Source organism: Equus asinus, chromosome 21, assembly GCF_041296235.1.
Source record: "Equus asinus isolate D_3611 breed Donkey chromosome 21, EquAss-T2T_v2, whole genome shotgun sequence".
Lineage (NCBI taxonomy): Eukaryota > Metazoa > Chordata > Mammalia > Perissodactyla > Equidae > Equus > Equus asinus.
Genome location: NC_091810.1, coordinates 63,851,185 through 63,877,254, shown reverse-complemented (window position 1 = coordinate 63,877,254; position 26,070 = coordinate 63,851,185). Strand labels below are relative to the sequence as shown.

At 42.9% G+C, this 26,070-nt stretch overlaps 1 protein-coding gene across 5 annotated transcripts in view; it reads right to left on the bottom strand.

Moving 5' to 3' along the window:
* The window catches only part of OSBPL10 (oxysterol binding protein like 10), a 291,181-nt gene that overhangs the window by 202,677 nt on the left and 62,434 nt on the right, over nt 1–26,070 (bottom strand). Inside the window, exon 1 of one of the 5 annotated variants that reach the window (XM_070492567.1) lies at nt 4,624–4,644. The exons of 3 other annotated variants lie outside the window; for them this stretch is intronic. In XM_070492567.1, the coding sequence (XP_070348668.1) occupies nt 4,624–4,625 (2 nt within the window). In that variant the 5' untranslated portion in view covers nt 4,626–4,644. Of the gene's footprint in view, nt 1–3,697; nt 4,043–4,623; nt 4,645–26,070 lie in introns of those variants that run through there. One more of the 5 variants, XM_044753888.2, reaches the window with a different exon arrangement.

Genomic DNA, 26,070 nt, shown 5'->3' with positions numbered 1-26,070 from the left:
TATTACTTAAGGGTGAGCCGATCTCCTTTTTGTCTTGGTCTGAAAGAGCCACAGCCCAGTTCCTAAATCCCAACAGTCCAGGCAGTGCATTTCTTGGCTCTGTCACTTTGGAAGTATTTTCAAGAAAGATTTAAAGAAAAGTTACACAATCGCCTGGCCTCGAGTTCCTGCATAATCAGATCATCGAATAGCATTATGCAGGTGCTCGTTGCACAGAGAGGCCCCGAGGCGGGGCTGAATGAAGCACCTGAAGATTAAGAACCACCAGCCCGGTGGCTGCTGCCTCAGGGACCACCTGATAAAGCACCAGCATAAGTAAAAGTGAACACAAGGTTTGACGCACTGCACTTGGATTTGATCTATGATGAGATTGGATCTGCTTTTAAAGAGTAGGTGATTTAATACCAAAAGCAAGAACTGAGACCTGTCTAACAAGGATTAATACAGGCTCTCAGAATATTGCCTCGTCACCTTCTGAGCTTCTATTAACTCTTGAGTTTCCAGTGTTTTTAGGTGAGAACTTCAGACTATTTTAAGTAAACTGTAAAATATCAAGATGTGTCTTAATGCTCAAAATTCACATTTTCATTCTTGCCATCGACAACACAGGGAATTTACCTGGGGATCCTAGAGATGGGCTGAGTCTTGATTCAAGTCTCTGCTTTGTACCAGAAGCTTGAACATACACATCAAGTCACACTGAAAAAGATTCTGACACTGGCAAAAGCCCTGAGGTAAAGATGGGTGGGCATTCCCAGCTTAGAACCCACCAAAAGGAAGAGAGATGGGAAGCTGGCCCGTGGAGACCAGGAGAAGCAATTCGGATCACAGGCAGGCCCCTAGGCTCAGCTTTTCCCCCAAATATCCTACTAAGTCAGGCCCTAAACACCACTGTCCCTGGATCAAAGCAGCCTTTGTTTTTCCCTAGGGGTTACACAGCACAGAGGAAAGAGGTGGGATTTGCTAACAAGAGGTCTGACTGTGGCCTAGACCCATGGTTTTCAAACTTCAGCTGCATAAGAATCACCTGGAATCTTGTTAAAACACAGCTTCCTGGGCCCCTCCCCCAGAGCTTCCTACTCAGAAGGTCAGGGGTAGAACAGGAAAATTTGAATTTCTAACAACTTCCCAGGTGACGCTGAAGCTGCTGGTAGGACCACACTTTGAAAGCCTCTGGTTCTCACTTTTGTGACCTTGGCCAAGATACTTACCTACTCTGAGCCTTGATGCCCACATCTGCAAAAGCAGAAAGCTGGCAAATCCTCTTTTGCAGACCGTCCCAATATCCCTGTGCCTAAAGGTCCATCTGGTTACAGAACAAGAACTTTCAGAAGTACACATCACATTTCTAAATGCAGACAGTAAATCGGATCTGATGCTGATGCTCATATTGCATTGGCTCAGCAGTTTAGCTAACTGACTACAATGCCAACAAGACAAAACTTAGAAGAAGAGCCTGTATTTGTGCTTTTTTTGGAGATGCCATGGAAATATTCTTTGGCAAGGACTCATCTGGTTCTCAATGTGGTCAGCCGTACAAGGTCCTGCGATATGGATAAAGCATTGTGGGTACATTGACTCGACTGGGAGCTAAAGAAGACCTATAGAAGTCCAACTTACTGAGGAAGTTAGCTTTGGTTCAAAAATTTTTATTCCCAAGAACTCACTCATTTCTTTAAAAAAAACGAATTTACAATGTTCTAGGCACTGTGTGCCAAATGCTAAGAATACATCAGCAGGGAGGGGCAGACACAATGATGGGGGGCACCGACAGACAGCAAAATATTCACTAAAATGAAAGCAGACCTATAGCTACATAAGTGTCTCATGGTAAGAAAAGAGTAGAATGTGACCTAGCTCGGTAGTTCCCAAGGACAAAATGTCCCTAAGCTGGTGAATGGATAAAAAAAAATGTGATATAGCCATACAATGGAATACTATCTAAGAATAAAAAGAACAAAATACTGATACAGGCTACAACAGAGGTGAACCTCAAAAATATTATGCTAAATGAAAGAAGCCAGATACAAAAGATTACATATATGATTTCTTTTGTATGAAGTGTCCAGAAAAGGAAAATCTATATAGACAAAAAGCAGATCGGCAGCTGTCTGGGCTGAGGAAGGGAGTGGATTAATGACAAAGTGGCTAGAGGGAATTATTTTGGTGACAGAAATATTCTCAAGCCGAATTGTGGCGACAGTTGCCCAATTGTATAAATTAACTAAAAATTATTGAATTGTACACTTATAATGGGTAAATTTTATGGCATATAAGTTATAGCTGGCAATAGTCTAGACCAGAGTGGAGGTGGCAGAATTACTGCAGGGGTACAAGTGACAAGACTCGATGACGAACTGGGAAGTCCGTTTCAGGAGTGTTGCACTTGAGATTCTTTAAAACTTCCAAGACATACTGACTAGCAATTGGATGAATGCATCTGGTGCCCAGAGGAGGTCTGAGCTGGAGATGGAAGGTTGAAATCACCTTCAGTAAATAAATAGCCACCGACGCCACAGGCATGGATAAGATTGCACAAAAAGAGTATACAGGCAGGAGAAAGGAAGGCAGACAGGAGTGGACCTGGGAATAAGACTTGAGGAACTCTAACATCAACAGCAAAAGAGACAGAGAAAACAAGACAGAGAAGTAAGAGGAAAACCAGAATCTCAGAAAGAGAATGTTTAAGTAAGGAGGGGAGTGATCAACTGTGTCGAATGCTAACAAAATGTCAGTAAGATAAGAACTGAAACATGTCCTATTTGTGACCATACACTGATTTATCTGTATATTCCAAGATTCATGAATTTCTGCGACCCTACTTTATTGTCAAGCTAATCAGTTCTTGTTGATGTAGCAAGCCCAAGAGAGACAGGAAAATAATCTCTCTTATTTTCCAAACATATCACCTAAGTCCACCAGGTGTTTCCCAATATCTATGTCCCATTTTTACTGGGAACAGTGGAACGATTACTGGGTTGAAACAGGGTCTGCAACCTCAGCTCTGGCACTGATTAACTCATGGTCTGCAACCAAGTATGGAAGAGACAGCTGACTAACCGCCAAATATCCATTTTCTCTTCTCAAATCAAGACAGCAAATCAATTTTTAGCTGGGCCCAATACACTATGCCAGAATACGTTTCCCAGTCTTCCTTTCAGCTAGGTATGGTCATCTGACTAAGCTCTAGTTAATGAGGAACAGTGACGATTTAGACTCCTTCCTCTCCTCTACCTGCTTTTTGGGAAGATGGATGTTGCGGCTGGAATTCCAACATTCCTCTTGGACTTTGCAGAGATGGCCATACCCCAGGGATGGTTAAGCATAAAGTTCGAAGGAGCCTGGGTCTCTGAAATCTGTGGAACCCCCAAACCAACCCTGAAAAACTTACCTCAAACTTCTTTTCTGTGACACAAAAGTAATGGCTACATATTAGAATCACCTGGTGTTATGGACTGAATTTTTTGTGCCCCCCAAATTCCTATGTTGAAGGCCTAACCCTCAATGTGACTGTATTTGGAGACAGGGCCTAGAAGGAAGAAATTAGAGTTAAATGAGGTCAAAAAGGTGGGGCCTGATATAATAGGATTAGCGTCCTTATAAGAAGGGACACAAAGACACCAGAGAGACGTGAGAGCTCACGGCAAGATGGCGGGCATCTACAAACCAAAGGAAGAAGGCTAAGAATGAAACTTACCTTCCCAGCCCCTTCATCTTGAACTTTCCTGCCTCCAGAATTGTGAGAAATAAAGTTCTGTTGTTTAAGACGCCTGGTCTGAGGTATCTTGTTATAGCCGTCCGAGGAGACTAACACACCTGGAGACTTTTTCCAACTCCCATTCCCCAGCACGCATTTAGACCAATTAAATCAGACTCTCTGGGGTGAGACCTCGGTACCGGTAGTTTTTCCAGGCTCCCCAGGTGACTGCAATTGCAGCCAAATTTGAGAACCAGTGGCTGACTCCACCTTTATGCAGATCTATTAATAACAGCTGAACACAAGTCCTAATTGAGACATCAACCCATCTGACTCAGCTTCCTGTGCCAGTATGAACATCTTTAAAACAGAGGATTAAAATGCTTACTATTTCCACAAATATTTAGCAAGCCTACTATATGCCACATGCTGATACACTAGTAAACAGGTCACAGTTCCTGCCCTGAAGAAGCTTATAATTAAGTTATCTGAAAAGATACACAAATTTGTTCCACAAGCAAAAGCAAACTATATAACCACTACAATTATTTGGCGTAACCATAATACAGAACCCAGAAAAAGTAACACGGATGAGGAGAAACCATATGGTGATGTGGTGAATTAATATAGTGTTATTAACTGAAAGTTAACCTACTCAAATCTAAATAGTGTTTCAGAATGCACTCAGTAATTAATTGCTGAGAATAACTCCACATTACTGCCATATCCCCATTACACACACATATACACACTGCACTAGAAATTATGCTTAGTACATTCTACACTTCCTGTTTATGATCATCAAGAAGAGTGCTGCATTAATTTCAAGAAACTCAAACTCCAAGAACTGTATGACAGACGTATAAACGAAGCATTCATCATTGATCATAAAGCTTTCAAAACACGGCCGCCCTTTAGATTCTCACATGATCGATCGCCATCACACTTCGTAGAGGATAAAGAGTTATTGCCTCATTTTTCAGACTCGACATAAAAACAATCATTACTCCCCAAGAGATAGTTTAAGATTATATCCATTTGGGGATCAAATGCTCCAGGTTCCAAGCATAAAGACCCCATTCCAGAGGACTAATTAAACGTAAACTACTGGTATTTTCTGCAAAGGAGGGCATTCTTTCTTTACAAATCTACGAATTTCAGATCACTGCTTCCACTTCTGGACAAGCTGGAGAACCAGCACATCTTCTGGCTCGCTCCTTGGAATCCAATCCTGGAGATGACACAGAAAAGAAAGAGAGCTGAGAGACTGGAGTGGAGAGTAGAGGTGACTGGGTTCCCAGGTGCAGGGACAGGCTGGAGGCAGAGAAGATTAGCGGCAGACGTAGCCACAGAGGAGGGGCGGATTCCAGGAAAGTCCTGTAACTGGGCCAACCCATGTCACTATTACTGCCAGATAAGCAGAAGCACCAGCTTGAAGGGCTGCCCTGATATCTGGGCAGTACCTGGCTTAGGTGGGTCACCAACAGGAACAAGCACAATGGGCCAGCCAGCTCCTGACCACTCCTCCTTCCCGCCTCAACTCTCTCCATAGGCCACAGCCAGGCACAGTTAACAAAGACTCAGGTCAAGTCCTGGGGAGGATGGGGAGGAAAGAGAGCGAGGGAAGGGAAAAACAGGAGTGCACTTCAGTCCTGAGGGCACCTGCCCCCACAGGTTATCTTATCGGGGAGGATGGGCAAGTGCCTGAGCTGTCTCTCTTCTCCCAGCCTGAAAACAGGAAGGCAGCTAAACCTTACCAAGTAATAAAAGGTACATGCCAATGGCAAAAAGAACCAGATATCAGAGAAGTATGTGTGCCATGAGAGGGACAAAAAAGAATGAGACAATTTACACTGGAAGAAGCAAGCCTAACGAAAACAAAGAACAAAAACTTAAAACAAATATTTTAAACAGCCTCAGTGACCTATGGAGTGGAGCAGAAAGAAGCAGTTGGAACCACCAATTGAAAACACTGGGTTTGAAAAATAAGTTTTGAAAAAGGGCACTTAAAGGATTGGTAGAGAGCAGAATGAGGTGGAAGAATGAATTGGTGAGCTGGAAGATTGATCAAGGCACTCTCGCTAAAGGCAACACGAACGGATTTTAAAAATGGAAAAAATGTGATAAAACAGACGTGTCAACATCCATCTCACAGCAGTTCCAGAGAGCAAAAAAAGAATAAAAGGAGAAGAGAAAATATTTAAAGAAACAAGGACCAGGAATTGGCCACAAAGAAAGATCTAACACTTTAGATTGAAAGAATTTACAGAGTCCCAAAAAAGCTGAATAAGAAAAAGCCCCACCTAGATCTGTTACGGTAAAATTTTAAATCAAAGAAAAAGACAAAAAGCTAAAAACTTCCAAAGAGAAAAAGCAGAAAACCCATAAAGAAAAAATATGAGATTGACATCAGAGTTTTCAACAGCAACACTGGATGGAAGAAGACAAAAGAATGATATTTTCAAAATATAAAGGAAAAGATTTTGGAACCCTTAGTTTGCTATTTAGCTGAATTATCACTAAATGTGAAGGTGAAAAAAGATATTCTCAAGTCCTTTCACTTCTGGTAGCATGGACAATGGGAGTTTTGAGGAATTTTCCTGGTGCAGTAATTAAACTCTACTCACAGGAAACCACGGAGGTTTCCTAGGAATGCTGCATACATGTGCCCATATGGTGCCAGGGCAGCGGGCAGCTGGGAGCAGCAGGATTGGCCATCTTGAGAGCAGATTAAGTGACAGCAGCATGCTACTGGGATCCTCAGCCTTGGGCCAGGTTTTTCTCAGGCTTAGGAGAAGCCACACCTGGGATCCCCACTAAGCCAAGACCCTCAAGGGGTCTGAAGTAGTCTCAAATCAGTGGTGCCCCCTGGCTACTATAAGAAGCAAAAGTAAATCCTCTGTGGAGTAAGCATCCCTGATGTATATCCTCAGGCCTCCCACAGAATAAGTTCAAGCAACAAGTTCAGAATCAAAGATGACCTAGCTCGAAAGAAGGCAAGCCACTATGAGTGGGGCGTAGCAGAAACAACAAACAGTGCATTCAGATCTCCCAGAAGGGCAGGTATTGAATCTGTCAGACACAGAATACAGAACTTGTTTGGAAATCTTTAATCAAATACAGGATGCAAACACGAAGATGTGCAGTTAACAAGAGACTATCAGGAAAGAGCAGGCAAACCCATCCTCCAGAAATGACAATTACAATTTTTTAATTAAAAGACTCTCTTGATGGGTAAAGCAGCAGATTAGAAACTGCTAAAAAGAGAGGAAGTACACTGAAAGATATATTCAAAGAAACTACCAAAAGTGTGGCTATGACAGAAGATAGATAGAAACCGGAGGAGGGATGCTGGGAGGTCAGGAGGTCAAACATTGATCTAATTAGAGTACCAGGCAACCAAACAGAGAGAATGAAGGAAAGGCAATAATGAAGCAAATAACAGCTGTGAATTTTCCAAAATGGGTTCCAGTGTATCCCAAGCATTACAAATAAAAAGAAATTCACAGCTACTCACATCAGAGAGAAACCACAAACACCAAAGGGAAGATCTTGAAAGCAGTCAAAGAGAAAGTTCAGATCCTCTACAAAGGAATGACAATCAGAATGACAGCATGTTTCTCCACAGAAACAGCAGCGGCCAGAGGACAACACCATCAAAACACGGAGAGAATAATAGCTGTCAATTGTAAATCGTGTGCCCAGAAAAGTTCTTTAAGAATAAGAAGGAGATACCTTTACAGGTAAACAAAAACATAATAAAAAATAAAATAAAATGCTAAAAGAATAAAAAGTCTAACTTGTGCAATTTTTTAAAGGACAGAATTAAAATAATGAACAACAGCATGTAAGATAGGAGGGATCACTGAAACTTTTAACTGGGTTTGGGAAGGGGACTGAAACAGTTAACTTTACGCTTTTTTTTCCTCGCCAAATCCCCCCAGTACATAGTTGTATATTTTAGTTGTGGGTCCTTCTAGTTGCGACATGTGGGATGCTGCCTCAGCGTGGCCTGATGAGCGGTGCCATGTTCACTCCCAGGATCCAAATGGGCGAAACCCTGGGCCGCTAAAGCAAAGCAGGTAAACTTAACCACTCAGCCATGGGGCTGGCTCCAACTTTACACTTTTTAAAGCTCAATATGCATTGAAAAATTTCAAGGAAAGCCCATAAAATAATAGTGTGTAAATTCCAAACCAGCAGAAAGAAAAAATGGTATATAGACAAAGCAATAAAAAATTCAATCTATCTCAAAAAAGACAAGGGGAAAACAATGGGACAAACGGAAACCAGTGATTACAATGGCACAAATACGTCCAAATATATCAATAATCACAAAAAATATAAATGAACTATGCTTGGCAGTTAAACAACAGGTACTGTGAATAAATAGATTTTTTTTTAATCCAAACACATCCCTAAGGCAGAAGGAACAAAAGTAAGAGGACAGAAACAGATATACCAGGCCTACAGTAACCATTATCAGAAAAAATAGATTGTAAGACCAAAAAAAAAATTTTTTTCTAAGAAATTAAGAAGAAAGGCCATGATCATTTCAAGAAATCCAGAAAAATGATGTGAATGTTTAATATCCACTTACAGGAGTGAAAAAAAAACTTTTAGCAAACCAGAAATAGAAAACTGCCTTAAGTGATAAAAGGTATCTAAAACACATACACGCACTCACATGCGCATACCGACACGCACAGCAACCCTAAAAGTAAAAGCTGAAAATGATAAAGCTTTCCTAGTAAAATCAAGACAAGAATGCTCACAATCATTACTTCCATTCAACAACAGTACTAAAGTCCTAGTATAGTATAGGGCTAGTATAGTAATAAAAGAAAAACAAAAACTCTAAGAATTGGCAAGAACATGAATGTCTATGTAAAGCACAGGAAAAATTTCAACAGAAAACAACTACAACTAAAAAGACCTTAGCAGAGGCCGGCCCCAGCCGAGTAATTGAGTCCTGTGGTTTCGCCGGTTCAGATCCTGGGCGTGGACATGGCACCCTCGTCGGGCCATGTTAGGGCAATGTCCCACATGGCACAACCAGAGGCACTCACAACTAGAATATACAACTATGTACTGGGGCGTTGGGGAGAAGAAGAAGGAAAAAAGACAAAAAGAAGATTGGCAATAGTTGTTAGCTCAGGTGCCAATCTTTAAAAAAAAAAAAAAGACCTTAGCAATATGATAAACTATTTTTAAAACTGTATTTCTATATAACAACAAAGGTAAAAAATGAAACTTTAAAAAACAAATCATTTATTATAGCATTGTCCCTTCTTGTCTGCAGACCTGCCTCTGCTGAAATTTCCACCTCCTTGTCTTCAGACTGTGCCCACCATGAGGAATTTCTCACTAGTCGGTTTTTCTACTCAGCCTTTGGCCTCTCCTCATACCAGACCCATTGTTCTCCGAGATCCTTATATCTCCCCAATTCTCAGGCTGGTCCTCCAAGGAGAAATTACACAATATAGGGGTCAAACCCACTGCAGTTAGTTGCTTTAAGTAGCAATTATTTATCTCTATTACATTGGTATACATTTTTAGATATTTATTTCATAATTTTACCATTTCATTAATTGCTCAGTTTTAGGAGTTTTTCAACTGACTCTTTTGGGTGTTACAGGTATTGAGAAGGATTCCTCTAACTGCTTCTCATTTCCTTTTCTTGCCTTATTGCATGGCATATAGTGTTCTGAAATACGTATAAGTGAGCAGGCAACCCTGTATCATTCCTGTCTTAAACGGAAACACTTTTAGTATTTACCATTCAGTATGATGCTGGCTGCTTGTTCCAGAGATATACTTCAATATAATAAAGCAGTATCCATTCCTAATTTATTAGGAGTGCTAATTAAAAATAAATGTTGATTAGAGAGAGCTGAGGGAATAGTATATGAGAATGTTCTTACTATTTTTGCAACTCTTCTATAAACCTAAAAATATTTCAAAATCAAAAGCTTAATAAAAATAGATATTGATTTTTGTAAAATGTCTTTCAGCATCTATTGAAGTGATTATATGGATTTTGGATACACTTTTAAACCCTGTAGTCAAAGCATAAAGTTTTCTTGCTTATCTCCCCACGTCCATTCTCACTTACTACTAATCCATTTTCCCTCTACTCAACATAATGATTTTTTTTTAACTGTAAATGAGATCACCATGCACTCCTGATTAAAACCCTTAAATGGCTTCCCACTGCATTCAATATAAAATCCCAAATCTTTAATGGGCCTAAAGATCTTGCATGATGCAACTCAGCTCACCTCTCAGTCAATCTCCTCCTTATTCCCTCTGCTCCTGCCACCGTGGCCATCTACCAGTTTCCACATCTTTATTGACTCAGAGTGTCTACTGTTTCAGCATCACTGAACAGATGCTGTTCCCACTACCTGGAAACCTGGTCCCTACTCTCAGTCTGGCTAGTTCTTACTTGTCCTTTAAGAGATCTCACCTTATAAGTGTCTGCCCTTCAGCGAAGCCTTCTCTTCCCCACCAATCTACACCAGGCCCCCTGTCACTCCACCCCACAGCATACTCTCTCCCCAGTATTTCTCACAAGGCATCAATCTTTGTAATTATTTATGGGATTATTTGTTAAACTGTCCACTCACTGGACTGTACACTCCTCGAGGACAGGAACCACAACAGGTCTCTTCACTGCTGGCTCCTCGGGGCCTAGCATAAATGCTTGGCACCAAAAGAAAAGGTATTTAATAAATATTTATAATACTGCATCATCTTGGACAAGTCTCAGTGGCTCCATTTCCCAACGGTGCACAGAGCTGTGCTAAGGCTTAAATGAGCTAATGTACATAAAGCACGTTAATGATGGGCGTGGCATGTGAAGAGTGCTATCTAAGAGGTTGCTCCTTGCCAGTCCTAATGCAGTATGCTCCCACCCACCCTCCCCCAGCCACGTCAGTCACCAGTGCCCTGGGCATCCTTCCATGAAGTCTCAGATTCCACAGGCGGCAGTGAAGAACAGCCAGCTCAACGATCAGAAAGCTGAGTGCATGTAGAAAGATGGAGGATTTATCAGTTCTTGAACTTTTCCAACACTTCCAGTTCCATGCCCTTCCTCCTTGATCCCCTCTCTGTTCCAAAGATGCATGGAATACAAGAGGACATAGCAAGGTATATTCACATGGTCTTTCCTACACTACTCATTCCACAGATATGCTGAGCACCTACTTAGTACCAGGCACCATTCTAGGTGCCAGGAATACAGCCCTGGGGGAAAAAAAGACAAAAATCTCCACAGCTTTCATCTCATGATCCCTCTGTGGAGGAGAGCGGGGAAGGTAGAGAAGATAACAATTGCTAAGATTTGTCTAACCCTCTGATGTAGGTACTATTACCCCTTCCTAAAGGTGAGGAACCGAGGCATAGGTTTTGAGAAGGACTACTCTCTCTTCCTCTAATTGCTTCTCATTTCCTTTTCTTGCTTTATTGCATGGCACAGAACCTTCTGAAATAAGTATAAGTGAGCAGGCAACCTCGTATCATTCTTGTATCATCTCTCTGAGACTATGTGAATCTAGGCAATGTGGCCCCTAACCACTACACTATCCTGCCTCTCTCAGAAACATAGCAGCATACTAAATCCTCCACTTCAGAACAAGGGGTTTCAACTTTAAACAATTTTCTACAAGCAGGGGCGTGGGTGGGAGGGAACACTGGTGGGTCAGGAAATGTCGAATATTCAGACTGGAAGTCAAAGGTGAGATGTCTGCTAAAACCCTCGAACCAAGACTGCCCAGGAGTAATTTCTCCTCAAAGGATTCCGTAGGCAGCGAACACCTAGGAGAAGGGAAGGAGAGGAGCAGAAAGAGGAATGTTCAAACACTACTGTCCAGAGAATTCTCACAGGCCTGATGGGTTTCACCAAGGGGAGATCTCGTATCCTGCCTCTTCCGGCCGCTGTGGGCAGCTGGCTCGCTCACTCTCTCTGGTTCCCCCACACCTGCTTCATCCGCCTTCTCACACCCAGCTTTGGCTTTATTGCTTGAATACCTTCCCCCAGCATGGGATCCCAAGCCTCCCAGACTGGCAGGAAACCAAAACCTGAGTAGGAGCATAACAGCCACCAAGTCAGCGTATCTCAGGGCTGGCGAGCAAAGACAGAGCAGGCCGGGCAATGAGTCCCAGGCACGAATCCAAGAATAAAGCCAAAATGATAAACGGGCAATCAGATCAGGCAACCACAAAGAAAAATAGACACATTTCCAAAACAAAATCCACTTGCTGGCTAGCTCTATTTGGCATTTAATTAAACTAACCTGAAAGGGTCAAACGTACCAAAAACGCCACGCAAAACGAGATTAAAATCTCAACTGTTCCCCCAGCACAGGCTCCAGAGCCTCCAGGCAACATGATCCACCGTGACCACAACACTGAGTCCAAAAGCCAAACCGCCTGGAGGTCCTCCAGGTCCCCCCGGGTGGCGGCGGGCGCACATATGTTCTCTGGGGAACACAGAATCCCAAACGGAGGACAGAGTGGGCTGAAATTCCACAGACTCTCAGGGATCCTGACGCAAAATCATTTCCAGTCTGGTCTGACCTTGTCAGATCTGCGCCTGTGCAAACAGATGGTGTTTTGCCGCTGAGCTTAAATAAAGGTGGAACTTCCCCAATTTTCTAGGGAGGAAGAGGAGACGTCAGCTAAGGGACAGAATTGTCAGTTATGAGGTTTTCTCCAAAGAATTTTTCTTAAACTAGAAGCAGCTACAAACATGTGACTACAGCTGCCACTTGGATAGAGAACAAGCATATAAGAAACAAACGAATCAGGTAATAAAAGCATCTACCTCTCAGGATTTTTATGAGGATTAAACACATTATTATTTGTAAAATGCTTAGAAAAGTGTCTGGCAACATGGCAAGCACTACATATATATAGTATATATATAGTAATTCTATATAATTCTATATAATTATAATATATATAATTATTTGTCAAATAAACTAAGGAAATACCCATCACCCTTTTAAAAAATCCCAGTCTTGCCTACATAACTTATCTTTTCAGGGGCAAGTGTTTCTGAAAGCGTACTGGATATACACAAGACGTGACTTCCTAGTCTTCAAGTCATATGATGACAGTAAACTTACCAATGTGTCAAAGAACATGTGGCATTCCACAAAGAGCACCATGGCAAGGAATCTGATGATTGCTCATCTCAATAATAAGCTAAGGTCTAAGGAGACAGGAGAATGGAGATTAATCAGTATCAGCTGAATTCAAAACATCAACTATGATATTTTCCAAATCTAGTTTGAAATCTCCATTATACTGTCTCTAGAAAAAATATCTAAGCTTTCTTAGCAAGACAGTCAAACATTCCCTGACAAGCAACTGTCACTCGATTAACTGTTCTGGCTCTTCCTATCACCTCGAAAAACAGGAGAAAAAGAAGAATGAAGAGATTTATGTTCCCCACTGTTGGGAATGGACTAGCCTAAGTTTTGAGCACCAGTTGCCACTGATCAACCTTATCAACCTACTCTCTTACAGAACCAACATGAGTTTGGGGAGTCCCCCCCAAACTGTTTTAGATTTCACAAACAACATTAAAGACAGTGTGCTCGAAAATGTTAATATCCAGGATGGGCACTCCATCCCTTTAGTTTGCTCTGTGGATTATCTGCCAGTTCAGTTTGCCAGGCAAGAGCAAACAAAACAATGCACTTCACAAGAAGGGAACCAAAAAGCAAATCTTTTTTCACTTTTCTTCACATTTCTTATACCCTCCCCACAACGTCTAAATAGTTGTTCATAAAAGATAGATGACCCACCCACTCCTACCACCCTCAGCCAGGATTAATCCTTCATCAACACTCCCACTAGCAAAGCGATGGAGCTGCAGAAGTGGGAAGTCATTCGGTTCCCTACTATTATTTTCACTTCTGTGACTATCTCTGCCTACTAACCTGGAAACTCCTCTGGGGCCATGTCTCTCAATTAAGCATGGGTCTGGGCTTGGCACAGTATTGTGCACACAGAGGCTAATACATGCTCCCTGATGGGCCCAGCCTAAAAGATCAGTAAACAAAGACTTGTCCCTTCATTATCATTGTCTCATTCATCTATTATCACCATCATCCCAATCAGAATACAAAACTCTTTAAAGCCCAAACTATTCTCCAGAACCAAGGACATTATTGGACTCTGTGAATATTTATGAGGCTCCGGCACCAGGACAGGAAAGCTTAAAATCATTGATTCTGCATCTTACCCAAGGTACTTATCCCTGATCAAAAATCAGTCAGTTAGCAAAATAACCTATCTCCAATCATTCAGGACCTAATTCCCCAATCTGGGGACCACCCGGATACTCTAGTATTCTTCCCCAGGGGCCACTCCTCTGAGTACAAAGAAAAGGAGAGAACCAAGTCTGCCACACGTGGTTGACCTCTAGCAGATGTGACTTAAGTTTCAGAGAGAAGAGGCTGCACCTGATGGTGACAATGATGTTTTCAGATCATCCATGGCTAACGGAGAACTTACTGAAGTAAAACCTGATTTTGAAAAACCGTCACTGAAGTCATTGAAGACAGCTTGCCTGCCAAACCCACTTCTGTAGATTTTATGTCAAGAGAACTTTTATGGCTCTGGGAAGCAGAACATTTCTCCAGCCCTCTGGAGAAGCAGTGAAATTACACAGCCTGCCTCTGAATTATTGATGTCATAATTTATTGAAAGGTCTCCATTAGGTCATAGGCCACACCCCAGATGCAATACCATGTACCCACCCAAGGGTCGGTGACCAGGGATAAAAGCAATATTGAGCCAATCGTTCACGAGCATCTGCTGTGTGCAAGGGCTCCATGGCCCTCTGAATCTGACCAGCACTCAGAGCTTCCAACACGCTCATCTGATGACCTCATCTCATCATCTCATAAATAGGGCTGGCATTCTTTACTTCATTTACCTATAGGAAACGTAAGGCTGGTCAATTTAAGTCATCTCATTGTCTCACAGCTAGTTTGTAGAGGGACTGAGGCTAGGACCAGATATTTGAACTTTTGGGCTATAGAGTATTTCAGTAAATTATGCGATTCCCTATACCTTGTTTATATCCACTGCCAGGCATTCTTCTAGATGCTGGGGATGGCACAGGGAATAAAACAGATAAAAATTCCTCCCTCAGGGAGCTTACATTCTAGTCGGGGGAGAGAAATTACAGACACAGAAACAAGTAAGGTAAGTGTCAACAAGTGCTTTAGACAAAAATAAAGCAGTCCAGCCTTAGAAAGGGACAAAAGGCTGCCATCTGGAGAGTTCTAACTTCACTTGCTCAGGGAAGGCCTGTCTGTAAGGGGCTCTGAGCAGAGACCAGACAGAAGAGGGTGAGGTGTGCCAGCTGAAGGAAATAACTGTTCCAGGCAATAAATACAAAATTGGAAGTGGGAGCAGGCTCAGCACAGGGGAAAACAGCAGAAGGAAGGAAGGTTGGCATGGCAGGAGCAGAGAGAGCAAGCGATGTGAGCTGACCTTACGAGGCCACCAGAAGCCAGATCACACAGGGCCCCGCAGACCGTGCTAAGGACCTCAGGTTTTATTCCAGATACACGGGGCAGTTTCTGGAGGGCTCTGATGCTAGAGAATCACTCTAGAACGATGCTCAAGTGGGTGGGTTGGAGAAGCGGGGAGGTCTGTTAAGAGCTTACTCTAACAGCCCAGGCAGAGATTTATGCCGACAGACACGACATATAACACACAGCGAGGTCACACAGAAGGCATTACCTTCTTATTTCTCCAGCACAACTAACAGAGCCACTCCCTCCCCTCCCCCTGCAGCCTGATAACTCATTCCTCTATCAGTGGAGTTAGAGGCAAGGTGGCCAGCCGGGGACGATGGCACCGGGTGTTTTTACCGTGTAAACGGTCTATTTGTGTCGGCTGTGGTTCACTGGTGAGGATGAGGTTAAGGAAAGGACTGGACAGGCAAAACTGGCATTGACTTTGGATTCCTATTACTGAGAATGTGTGCTCGCCTCGACATTCAATGATTCTCTGAATTCTGGCGATCAATCCCCTGATGCAATACTCCACTTCCATAGGCCAGGAGATTTCTTAAGTACCTGGAGGAGATTGATCTCCTACAGATGATGGCAGCACTTCTGGGCAAAGAGATGGGAAGAGGAGAGGGGCCGCTCCCCTGGGGCACGGCAAGGAGCCGTTTTATTTGGCTTTCACTTAACCGGTGATTAGCAAGCAACAGGAAACCTTGAAATCACATCCACAACAGCATCCTTCGGAGAGCGGAGCCTGCTCAAGGGCCCTCCAAAGACACTGACTTAGGTCACTAGAGACAAGTATTATTTAGCTTAGAAAGAGGTATCTTAAAAGAAGAAAACGTGGCTGGCATTCATCAGGATTCTTAATGAGTGTGGTAACTCCTTTTCCTTTCTCTAGACTGAGCTCTAGGAAACCTACCTAGACGTTAATGGCCTTGGCCCTCGGCTGGTCTCTCAAAGCTACATTTCTATAACCACTCTCTCCTTCATACTGGAACTACTGAAGCGGTAAATCATTTTATCACCAAGACCTACAGTTTCTAAACAGTGCGCTCTACCAAAAGAAATATATTGGCATGCAGCCAGAATACCAACTCAGTTTGGTGTCCGCTCTTCCGCATTGTATTTTGTGATGCTGTTTTTTAAGGCACCTGGAGCTCAGTCCTGGGAAAGAGAACCAGCATAACACAAAACAAAAGATTCCATTAATTCTATGACTCTTGTGGTTAATGAAAGCTATCCCTGGGCAGCTCAAGGTTAAAAAAAAAAAAAAAGCAGGAGGGAGAACTTCTCACTAAATGGCCCCCTCTCAGCAAATTATTTCATTAGCAAAAAATGCAAATTAACATTTCTATGGCGAATCACTGACTGGCAGAGCCACTGCGGCACGCCAGCCACTTCAGACCAAGCGAGCGCGCTATGACTTCCATAGACTCTCAGTGTCCGCATCAGCTTTTCCTTCCAGGGCTATTCCCGGCATTCCAGGCGAAACAAATGATACTTTGCCGTCTGTGCGCCTCACATCCATCTACTCGAATTGCTCCCACTCTGAGTAGCAGCTTTGAAACCAACCACCTAACATCCTTAAAAAAAAATCTGAGAAGGTGAAGACTCTGAAAGGCGAGGTCCAAGAGCACCCAGAGGCTGGCCGCCTGGAGATGTGGAGGACAAGCACTCAGCATCCTTGGACCTGGCCTTTAAAATACGGGAAGACAAGGGCCAGCCCGGTGGCTCAGCAGTTAAGTGCACACGTTCCCCTTTGGTGGCCCAGGGTTCGCCAGTTCGGATCCCGGGTGTGGATATGGCACCACTTGGCACCCCATGCTGTGGTAGGCCTCCCACATATAAAGTAGAGGAAGATGGGCACAATGTTAGCTCAGGGCCAGTCTTCCCCAGCAAAAAGAGGAGGATTGGCAGCAGTTAGCTCAGGGCTAAACTTCCTCAAAAAATAAAATAAAATAAAAGACAGGCTTCAGGAATGGACAAGGCATTTGCAGAATTCAGAGGCTAGGAATCCAGAGATTCTCTCCCCTCTGCTGCACTTCCTAACAAATAGCATGTATGGCGAATCAAAGGTAGCAATTCATTGTTCGGTCTTCCATTGCAAAATGTAATGCACAGCCGTCACTTCCTGCAACTAATCCATAAGTTTCCCAAGCCTTACGAGTATTTACAGCACGTTTGAATTGCCTTCCTAATAAACCACTTCATGAATTAAAGGGCCCCTACTTCCTTTATTCTAACCATCGTGTAACCCAGCAGGCTCTTATCTCAAGCATAGTCCAGAATAAAATGTTCTCTTTAATCAGAGAACACTGTTTCAAGGTCTGCCACACCTGGGCTGTTACTTTGACTCTTTTCATCATCACAATGGCACAGCCTTTCAGGATACCAAAGCAGGGCTGGTATTAAATGCGACACCCACAGGGAACTCAGATATGGCCCGTCCTGCTTCAGCCCTCCGTCTGAGGTGAGACTGGAAGGACACACACAGCTAGGGGCACTCAGGGCCCACAGAGGAAGCCCTAGAACAGAAACGGCAAACTGTTTCTGGAAAGGACCAGAAAGTAAACATTTTAGGCTCAGTGGGCCACACACTCTCTGCCACAACTACTCAACTCTGCTGATGTAGCAGAAAGGTGCCCACAGAGGATGGTAAAAAATGTGTGTCCCAATAAAACTTTATTGAGAAAAAAAGATGGCGGCCGGATTTGGCAGACAACCTGGAAGTTACAGTTGCAGCTGACAGAGGAGGCGTTCTGAGCCTTTATCACCCTTCCCAGGGCAGGGATTGCAGGCCTTGGGGTGAAATCTCCACACACCCCTGCGGGAATGGCAGACACCAGGAGGCTTGGAGTAACCCCTCCACCACTCCGACCACAACTTTCTTTTGCTCTGTTTGGGACTCAGCGGCCTCAAGCAAGGAAAATGCAAATGTTCGTCCTTCTTCTTCTGTAACTATAGCTGTAGTATGGAAATAGTTGATTTTGGTTGGCAGGCCTTGCTTATAAACAACGATTATTAATTTATTAACAACAATTTATTAATACAGAGCACATGCTGGAAGGTCAGGCCCCCTTGGGAATTTCCCCACATCCTCCCTGCAAACAAGCATTGATTGTTTGGTTACAAAACAATGTGACTGTACTTAATGATACAGAACTTTATGCTCAACAATAGTTAAAATAACTTTTATGTATATTTTACCACAATAAAACAATATCTGAAAAAAAAATTTAAGGCAAAAGATTGCTAGCCACAGGAAAAAACAATGGTAAATTGGTGGAAGAATTGGTTATTGAGGCATTCCAAATGGCAAAAAGAAGCAACGTTTTTGAAACTGTTAGAATGAAATGGAAACTGAAGGAACCCAAGAAGCTCTGGCCCTTTTACAAGGCCAAAAATCAAGTTCATCACATACATTTTCTTTATCGAAGCTTTTACGTATTTTGAGCATATCTCCGCTTTGATGCTAGAATTTAAGTTAGCCCACAATACACTGTTTTACTACAGTGAAAACTCTCAAAGCTGTCACGGAATGACACTCTCAGTACTGAAAGAGACCTTGGAAGATACACTCCCAGCAGTTCTGAACCTTTTCCCGCCACATCAGGCATGATGGATGGTCTTCTCCAGCATGAGAGAGGACACAAGACTCATTCTCATGGTTTGCTCATTCCATTTCCTTCTCTCCTGCTTAAGAAAGTATTTCAGAAAGCAAGTAAGGGGCCGCTCCAGTGGCGCAGCAGTTAAGTGCACACGTTCCGCTTGGGCAGCCCAGAGTTTGCCAGTTCAGATCCCGGTGTGGACATGGCACCACTTGGCAAGCCATGCTGTGGTAGACGTCCCACATATAAAGTAGAGGAAGATGGGCACGGATGTTAGCTCAGGGCCAGTCTTCCTCAGCAAAAAAAAAAAAAAAAAAAAAAGGAAGATTGGCAGCAGATGATAGCTCAAGGCTAATCTTCATCAAAAAAAACAAAGGCAAGTAAGAGCAGCATTATTCTATGAATAACCTTGAATCCAGTCTAATTTTCTTTTTAAGTAAGGCATTAGCAAACTCAGATACCTTATTCATATATACCCACATGTATAATAGCATGAGTGAGAACTCATGTATAATTCAATCCAATCAGAACTTTTAAAACACCATATTGGTTTGATATGTCCTTTTAATTTATACCAAGTTGAGGAGGGGACTTAAGTAACTGCCATGGAATTCCTGGAGGGCTTTGTAAACCAAGTCAGAAGGTGGAAATGGCCACATGAGTACTCTATTTATAAATCCAAATAAATAAAAGAGAAAAGCAAAATCCAACAGTTCAAGCTCTCCATGCATGTATCAGTTCAGGCTCTTAGACCACAGGCTAGCTTAGAAAACATAGAAAACTGACTAGACATAATGAACACAACACAGTATAAACACCGTACATTAAAACTCTCTAAGGATCTTAGTTGTTACAAGGAGCAATTATCCAGCACCCAAATGTGTAATACACATTTGATCCTCTACCCACCAAAATCTAGGAGAATGGAGGGATTCTCATATTCTTGGAAAATCAAGAACAAAGCTAAGCAGAGACTTGTCTTACTCTGTTCGGGCTGTTAGAACAGAACACCATAGACTGGGTGGCTTATAAACAACAGAAATTTATTTCTCACAGCTCTGGAGGCTGGGAAGTCCAAGAGCAAGGCGCCTGCAGATTCATGGTCTGCAGAGAGCCCCCGTTCCGGTTCATGGACAGCTGTCTTCTTGCTAGGTCCTCACATGGTGAGAGGGGCGAGGGAGCTCTCTGGAGTCTCTTTCCTAAGGGCAGGAATTCCATTCCTGAGGGCTCCACCCTCGGGACCTAAGCCCCTCCCAAAGGCCCCACCTCCTAATACCATTGCACTCAGGAGTAGGTTTCTACGCGTGAAGTGAGGGGAAGGGGGAGACAAATATTCAGTCTCTGGCAAAACTGTAAACATTTCTTCCTTTTGCTCTTAAGTCAGTCCTAAAGCAAGCTCAGCTCTGTCCCTGGACCAGCATTTCCCCAAGTCTCCTGTGTGTTGATGGGCGTCGGTGAATCAAAGGGCACTATCATCACGTAAGCCAGCCCTGGTGGTCTAGTAGTTACGATTTGGCGCTGTCGCTGCTACGGCCTGGGTTCATTTCCTGGTCAGGGAACCACACCACCTATCTGTTGATTGTCATATTGTGGCAGCTGCATGTTGATGTGAGGCTGAAAGCTATGCCACTAGGATTTCAAATACCAGCAGGGTCACCCATGGTGGACAGGTTTCAGTGGAGCTTCCAGACTAAGACAGACTAGGAAGAAGGACCTGGCCACCCACTTCCAAAAAAATTGGCCATGAAAACCCTAGGAATGGTAGAGGAGCACTGCCTGACACAGCACCAGAAGGTGAGAGGATGGCACAGAAAAACCAGGCAGGGTTCCACTCTGCTCTACACGGGGTCGCTAGGAGTCAGAATCGACTCCACAGCACTAACAGCAAATCATCAGCTTTGTTGGAGAAACCCAGCCAAACTACAACTGAACCAAGCACTAGTTTTTTCACTGTGACGTATCAGAGTCTACCAACATGCCTGTGTTCACTGTGTAGTTCCACAGCAATATGGCGGCAGGCAGTGCTGTCCAAACTTACTACCCATAGTACGGTTTTTTGGCAGTCTATCTCAGGAGACCAGTGTTCCATGGAACTCACTTTGGGAAATGTCACAGCAAAAATAGATCCAAGATACGACTCTCGCTTCCCAATGTGTGGGATTATTTGGGCCTGGGACTCTAGCCTAAATTTAGTACACAATTTTTCTAGTTTCCTAGAATGAGGCAGTCTAAACAGGAAGATTATTAGGATCCAGTTGACCCACTAAAACATGCTGAGTAGTAACTAGCCACATGTGGCTATTTAAACTCAAATTGATTAAAATTAAATAAAATTTAAAATTCAGTTCCTCAGTCATGCTAAGCACATTTCAAGTGCTCAATAGCCCCATGTGGCTGCTGGCTACTTCACTGGACAGCATACCTATGGATCGTTTCCATTACTGCAGAAGGTTCTAATGGACAGCTCTGCACTAGAATATAAGCTCCCTGTGTGCAGGGATGTGTCTGTTCTGTCTTCTACTGTATCCACAGCTGCATCCAGCAGAACGCTTTGAACACAGCATGTTTTGAATAAACAGTTGTTGAATGGTAATAGGAAAAAAAGTTATCAGGAATAAGATCTGCCCTGCTCTGCAGTTATTCTAACCCCTTCCGTGCCCCTCCCAACTTCTGTCCTCATATTCTCTGGTGACAAACCATGCAACATCCCCTCAGCATGGCTGGACCTTGAGGGCATTATGCTAAGTGAAATAAGTCAGAGAAAGACAAACACTGTATGGTCTCACTTATATGTGGGATCTGAAAAAGCCAAACTCATAGAAACACATTGTAGACTGGTGGTTGCCAGGTGCTGGGGGGTGGTAAAAATGGGGGGACGTTGGTCCAAGGGTATAAAGTTATACCCTTTGAGTTATAAGATGAATAAGTAGTGGGGATCGAATGTACAGCATGGTGACTATAGTTAACAACACAGTACTATACACTTGAAAGTTGGTAACAGAGTAGATCTTTTTTTTTTTTTGAGGAAGATTAGCCCTGAGCTAACATCTCCTGCCAATCCTAATCCTCTTCCTTTTTTTTTTTTTTTGCTGAGGAAGACTGGCCCTGAGCTAACATCTCTGCCCATCTTTCTCTACTTTATATGTGGGACGCCTACCACAGCATGGCTTACCAAGTGGTGCCATGTCTGCACCCAGGATCCGAACCAGCGAACCCTGGGCCACCGAAGCAGAACATGCAAACTTAATCGTTGCACCGCCAGGCCAGCCCCAAGAGAGTAGATCTTAACTGTTCTTACCACACACAAAAAGAACAGTCATTATGTGAAGTGATAGACATGTTAACTTATTATAGTAATCATTTGCAATAATATATGTGTATCAAACCATCATGTTGTACACCTTAAACTTCTACAATGTTATATGTCAATTATATCTCAATGCAGCTGAGAAAAAAAGCGCCTCAGCACAGACCCAGCAGTATCTCCAGTAAGTCAATAACTAATGCACACTAAGTATTTATCTACTTTCATTGACATTGTTCAAATTCTATCAAAAAGGCTAAAAACACACAACCATGGGTCCACTGATACTGGGTTCAACTCAGAGGGCCTACATTCCAGAACATTTCAAAAGGAGTCAACATGGAAAAATCAACGTGCATATTTTATACAGTTTCCTGTCCACGTATTGCCTCAGTTCTAAAGTAACCATAAAATGTTGCTTCTGGGTTTGTCTTCCTGGTTGGATGGAGTTGGCAGGTTTGGGAGTGGGCAGCCAGCCCCCTGCCTCCACAAACAGAGGGGTCAAGTGTAACGTGTAACAAGAGGCCTGTTAGGAGCATTATGATGCCTCCTCTATTCTCATGAGCAGAGCATAAGTAAGCTATCTTAGACCTTCTTCACACACCAGACCTCCCCCTAAACTGACTCACTGTCTTTTACCAGCAGCCCCGAAAATGGTCATTTCCCATCGTCCACAGCTCATCACTGAGCATGTAAATCAGTGCACGAGAATGTAAATGTTTGTTCCACTCAATCCTATTATAGACTGAAGTGGACACTTTCACAGTCACCTTTTCCCCCTAACACAAAAGCTCTAGAAATCCATGATTAATTACTTCTCGGGCGCCTGTTAATCTCCCTTGCTCTTTCCAATTAACAAAACCAAAATCAGTGGGTTTTCATATTCTTGCCAAAGAACCCAATTGTGTTGATTCATCCACCTGGCCCTTTCCTGAAAATGGCCACTTGTCTCTCCTTGCACATCTTCATTTTAACTATTCTGTTTAATAAATGTTTTCATGGTAAGCCTCAACTGCCATTAAGAAATACACAGACTAAATATAGGTTGCTAAATATATCTCTTTTGCTGTAATATTTAGATTTCGAGAAATCTATTTCAAGTTTCTCCGAAAGCTTTAATTCTACATAATGCAAGCCTTTGCGTCCTTGCATCACTTTACCTCATTTGTGCACATCAATAAAGTGACTCCAGGAAGGAGGTCAAGAGGACACTGGAGAGTAAGAAAAGACAAAGTTGGCGTCATTGCAGCCAGAGTTCAGCATCCCACCAGTACACGAGGTTACACGATAGAGCCACAGCAGCCACGGGAAGTGGGAGGAGGAGTCAAAATTCACATCTGACTCTCCCGGGGAGTCCTAACCAGATGAGGAAATCAGTCAGTCTTTACAGGGAAGAGCTATTAATGAGGCGGGTTTTTGCTGTTTTGTGAAAAACGAAAAGAATAAATCCTTGCTTCTTGATTGTAGAGAAAAACATAAATCCAGGAGCCCCTGTTAATTTACGTGACGGGTGGTTTAGGACACCCTGCTGCAGACAAGTGCAACTGGAACACTGCCAATGAAGGATGGAACCCTAAACCCCCACCCAGCAGTCAGCTTTGTTTGGAATCAGCCCACCGGCTGTGCAGAGCTGGAGCACCTGGGAAGTAACAGATCCAGGGTGCTGACAAGGGTCAAGCAAGTCATCTGTCAAAACACGTGACCTTGATGGACCCAGGCAAGCTCCTTCCCTCCTGGTATCCAGTAGGATGGCTGCATTCTCTAGAAGATGTAAAAATATGTCTAAAAGTAATAAGCAAATTTAAAGCCCATATCCTAAATATCTGTGCTAGTTTTGAGAAAAGGTAAGTTCTGAGTTACTTCATGAATATTTTGAGAGGTTTGAAACATTTAAGAAAACCTGTTCTGCTAAATAGATGTCTCATTTATTAATTCTCAAGAGTTGTTGAAATACTGAGCATGACTTTGCTCCTTGGTTTTCTTATCAGCCTTACTTAAGGTGTTTGAGAGAAACAGATCCTTTAATTTGTGATGACAGTTTAAAATCTTAAAGAATTCTGATTAAATTTATAAATGGTGCTCGAAGCCTTAAGAACTTTAATTTGTTAAATTTAGAAGAGAATGTTAATAAATAAGTGAAACCATTTTTAACACGAAAACCAATAGTTTATAAATAGTATCTAAAAGTTGAGCTTCAGAAATACTAGCAGTTAATATTTACAATTTTAATAAAATTGAATAATAACTGAAAAAGAACAACTGTGAGCGCTCCTTTCCAAAGCATAAAAGCCATCCTCAGCTATGAAAAACACACTGACAATTCACTTAGCCATTATGCTATGATTTTAAACCTTTTGGGGTTTTTAAAAAATAGTAATAATGACAAAGTTAAAAGATAGCAAAACAACTCCCCTGAAAAATTAAATAAGCCATCTTAGAAGACATATACTGGAGCTGTTTTTCACCTAAAGCATTTCGAATGGAAAATCACCCCACAAAGGACAAGGGTCAATGAGACGGGAGGGTTTTCATCGTTGGCTCCTCTGCTGACTAAACAGGAACCAAATAGAAGTAAGCGACTCTCTGGTCCCACTGCCTGCAGCTAGGTGGCCAAACCCCTAAGGACAGTGAGGCAAAGTCAGCGGGCAGAGCAGACCCCGGCAAGACCACAGCAACAGGAGCACACACACCTCATTTCATAATGCCTTCTGGAATGCAGGCACACTGCATTCCACTAGTTCTTCCAGAAAATTCTGAACAGTAATGTTTATATATATCCAGATTTTTAAGTGAAAGCATTTAATTTTTAAATCATGGCAACTAATGGTTGAAAACATTTGCACAAGAGAAACAAAACACATACGTGGGCTAAAAATGGCCCATCCAAGGCCCATTTGTGGCTTATGATCTACAGGATAATGTCAAACTCCACAGCATGAGACCCTCTTGGCCTGGATCCCACTTGCCTACCAACCCCAACCCAGACACACCCTAGGTTCCTGAAGGTGATTCCATTCCCAAACTCGAGGCCTTTGCTCATATGCACCTTCTACCCAGAATGCCCTGACTTGCCCACTTGGCAAGATCATGTCTTTCATGGACTCTGTCCTACTGTCCCCAGGTAGATTCAACAACTCCCTCCTTTGCCTCTTACACAGACTTCCATTAGGGCTTTTATAACGCCTTAGTATCGATGTAAATAAGTGTGACACATCAAACACACTTAGAACAGTATTTGGCAGAGGAAAGACCAAACTAAAACACGGGTCACTTCAGTAGGACTCCTTCACCGCAAATAATAGAAACCAATTTGAACTGGCTGAGCAAATATAGGGGTGACTTACTGAAGGGGTTCAAGGCATCTCACAGAAGCCAAGAGAGATGACTGGCCTTATGAAGGCCCTGGAAGCAAAGACTGGAAATCCAGCCAACAGACAAAAACCGTACTTTCTCTCCGATTCTAATCTCTATTTCTCCAGAGATGAACATAACTGCTCCAGCTCCCGACGGACGCCTTGTAGAGTTCAGGAATACGCCTACGTTGATGGGCTGTCTCTCCAATTCAAAATGGCCGAGACAGGGGAACAAATATCATCATCAAGGGTCTCTGGGAGGCAGTTCACAAAGGAGGAGGAGTGGCTTCCAGAATGTGTCTGCAGAATTGCTTGCCTCATAAATGGGATCCCTATCCTGGGCTGAGGAAAACAAGGGGTACAACACAGGCACGGCAGGTCTGCCATCAAAACAAATGCACTTTTTATTGGAGGACAACAGCACCAACAGCACAGATTGCAACATACGGAGATGCTGTCGAAGTAATGCGTTTTAGCTATCATAATTATCCTCTACTTTACTCCAAAGAGAAGTCCAGCTTCTCCTCCTTCCCAGAGGAGCAGGATAATGACCGTGAGGTCTGAACAG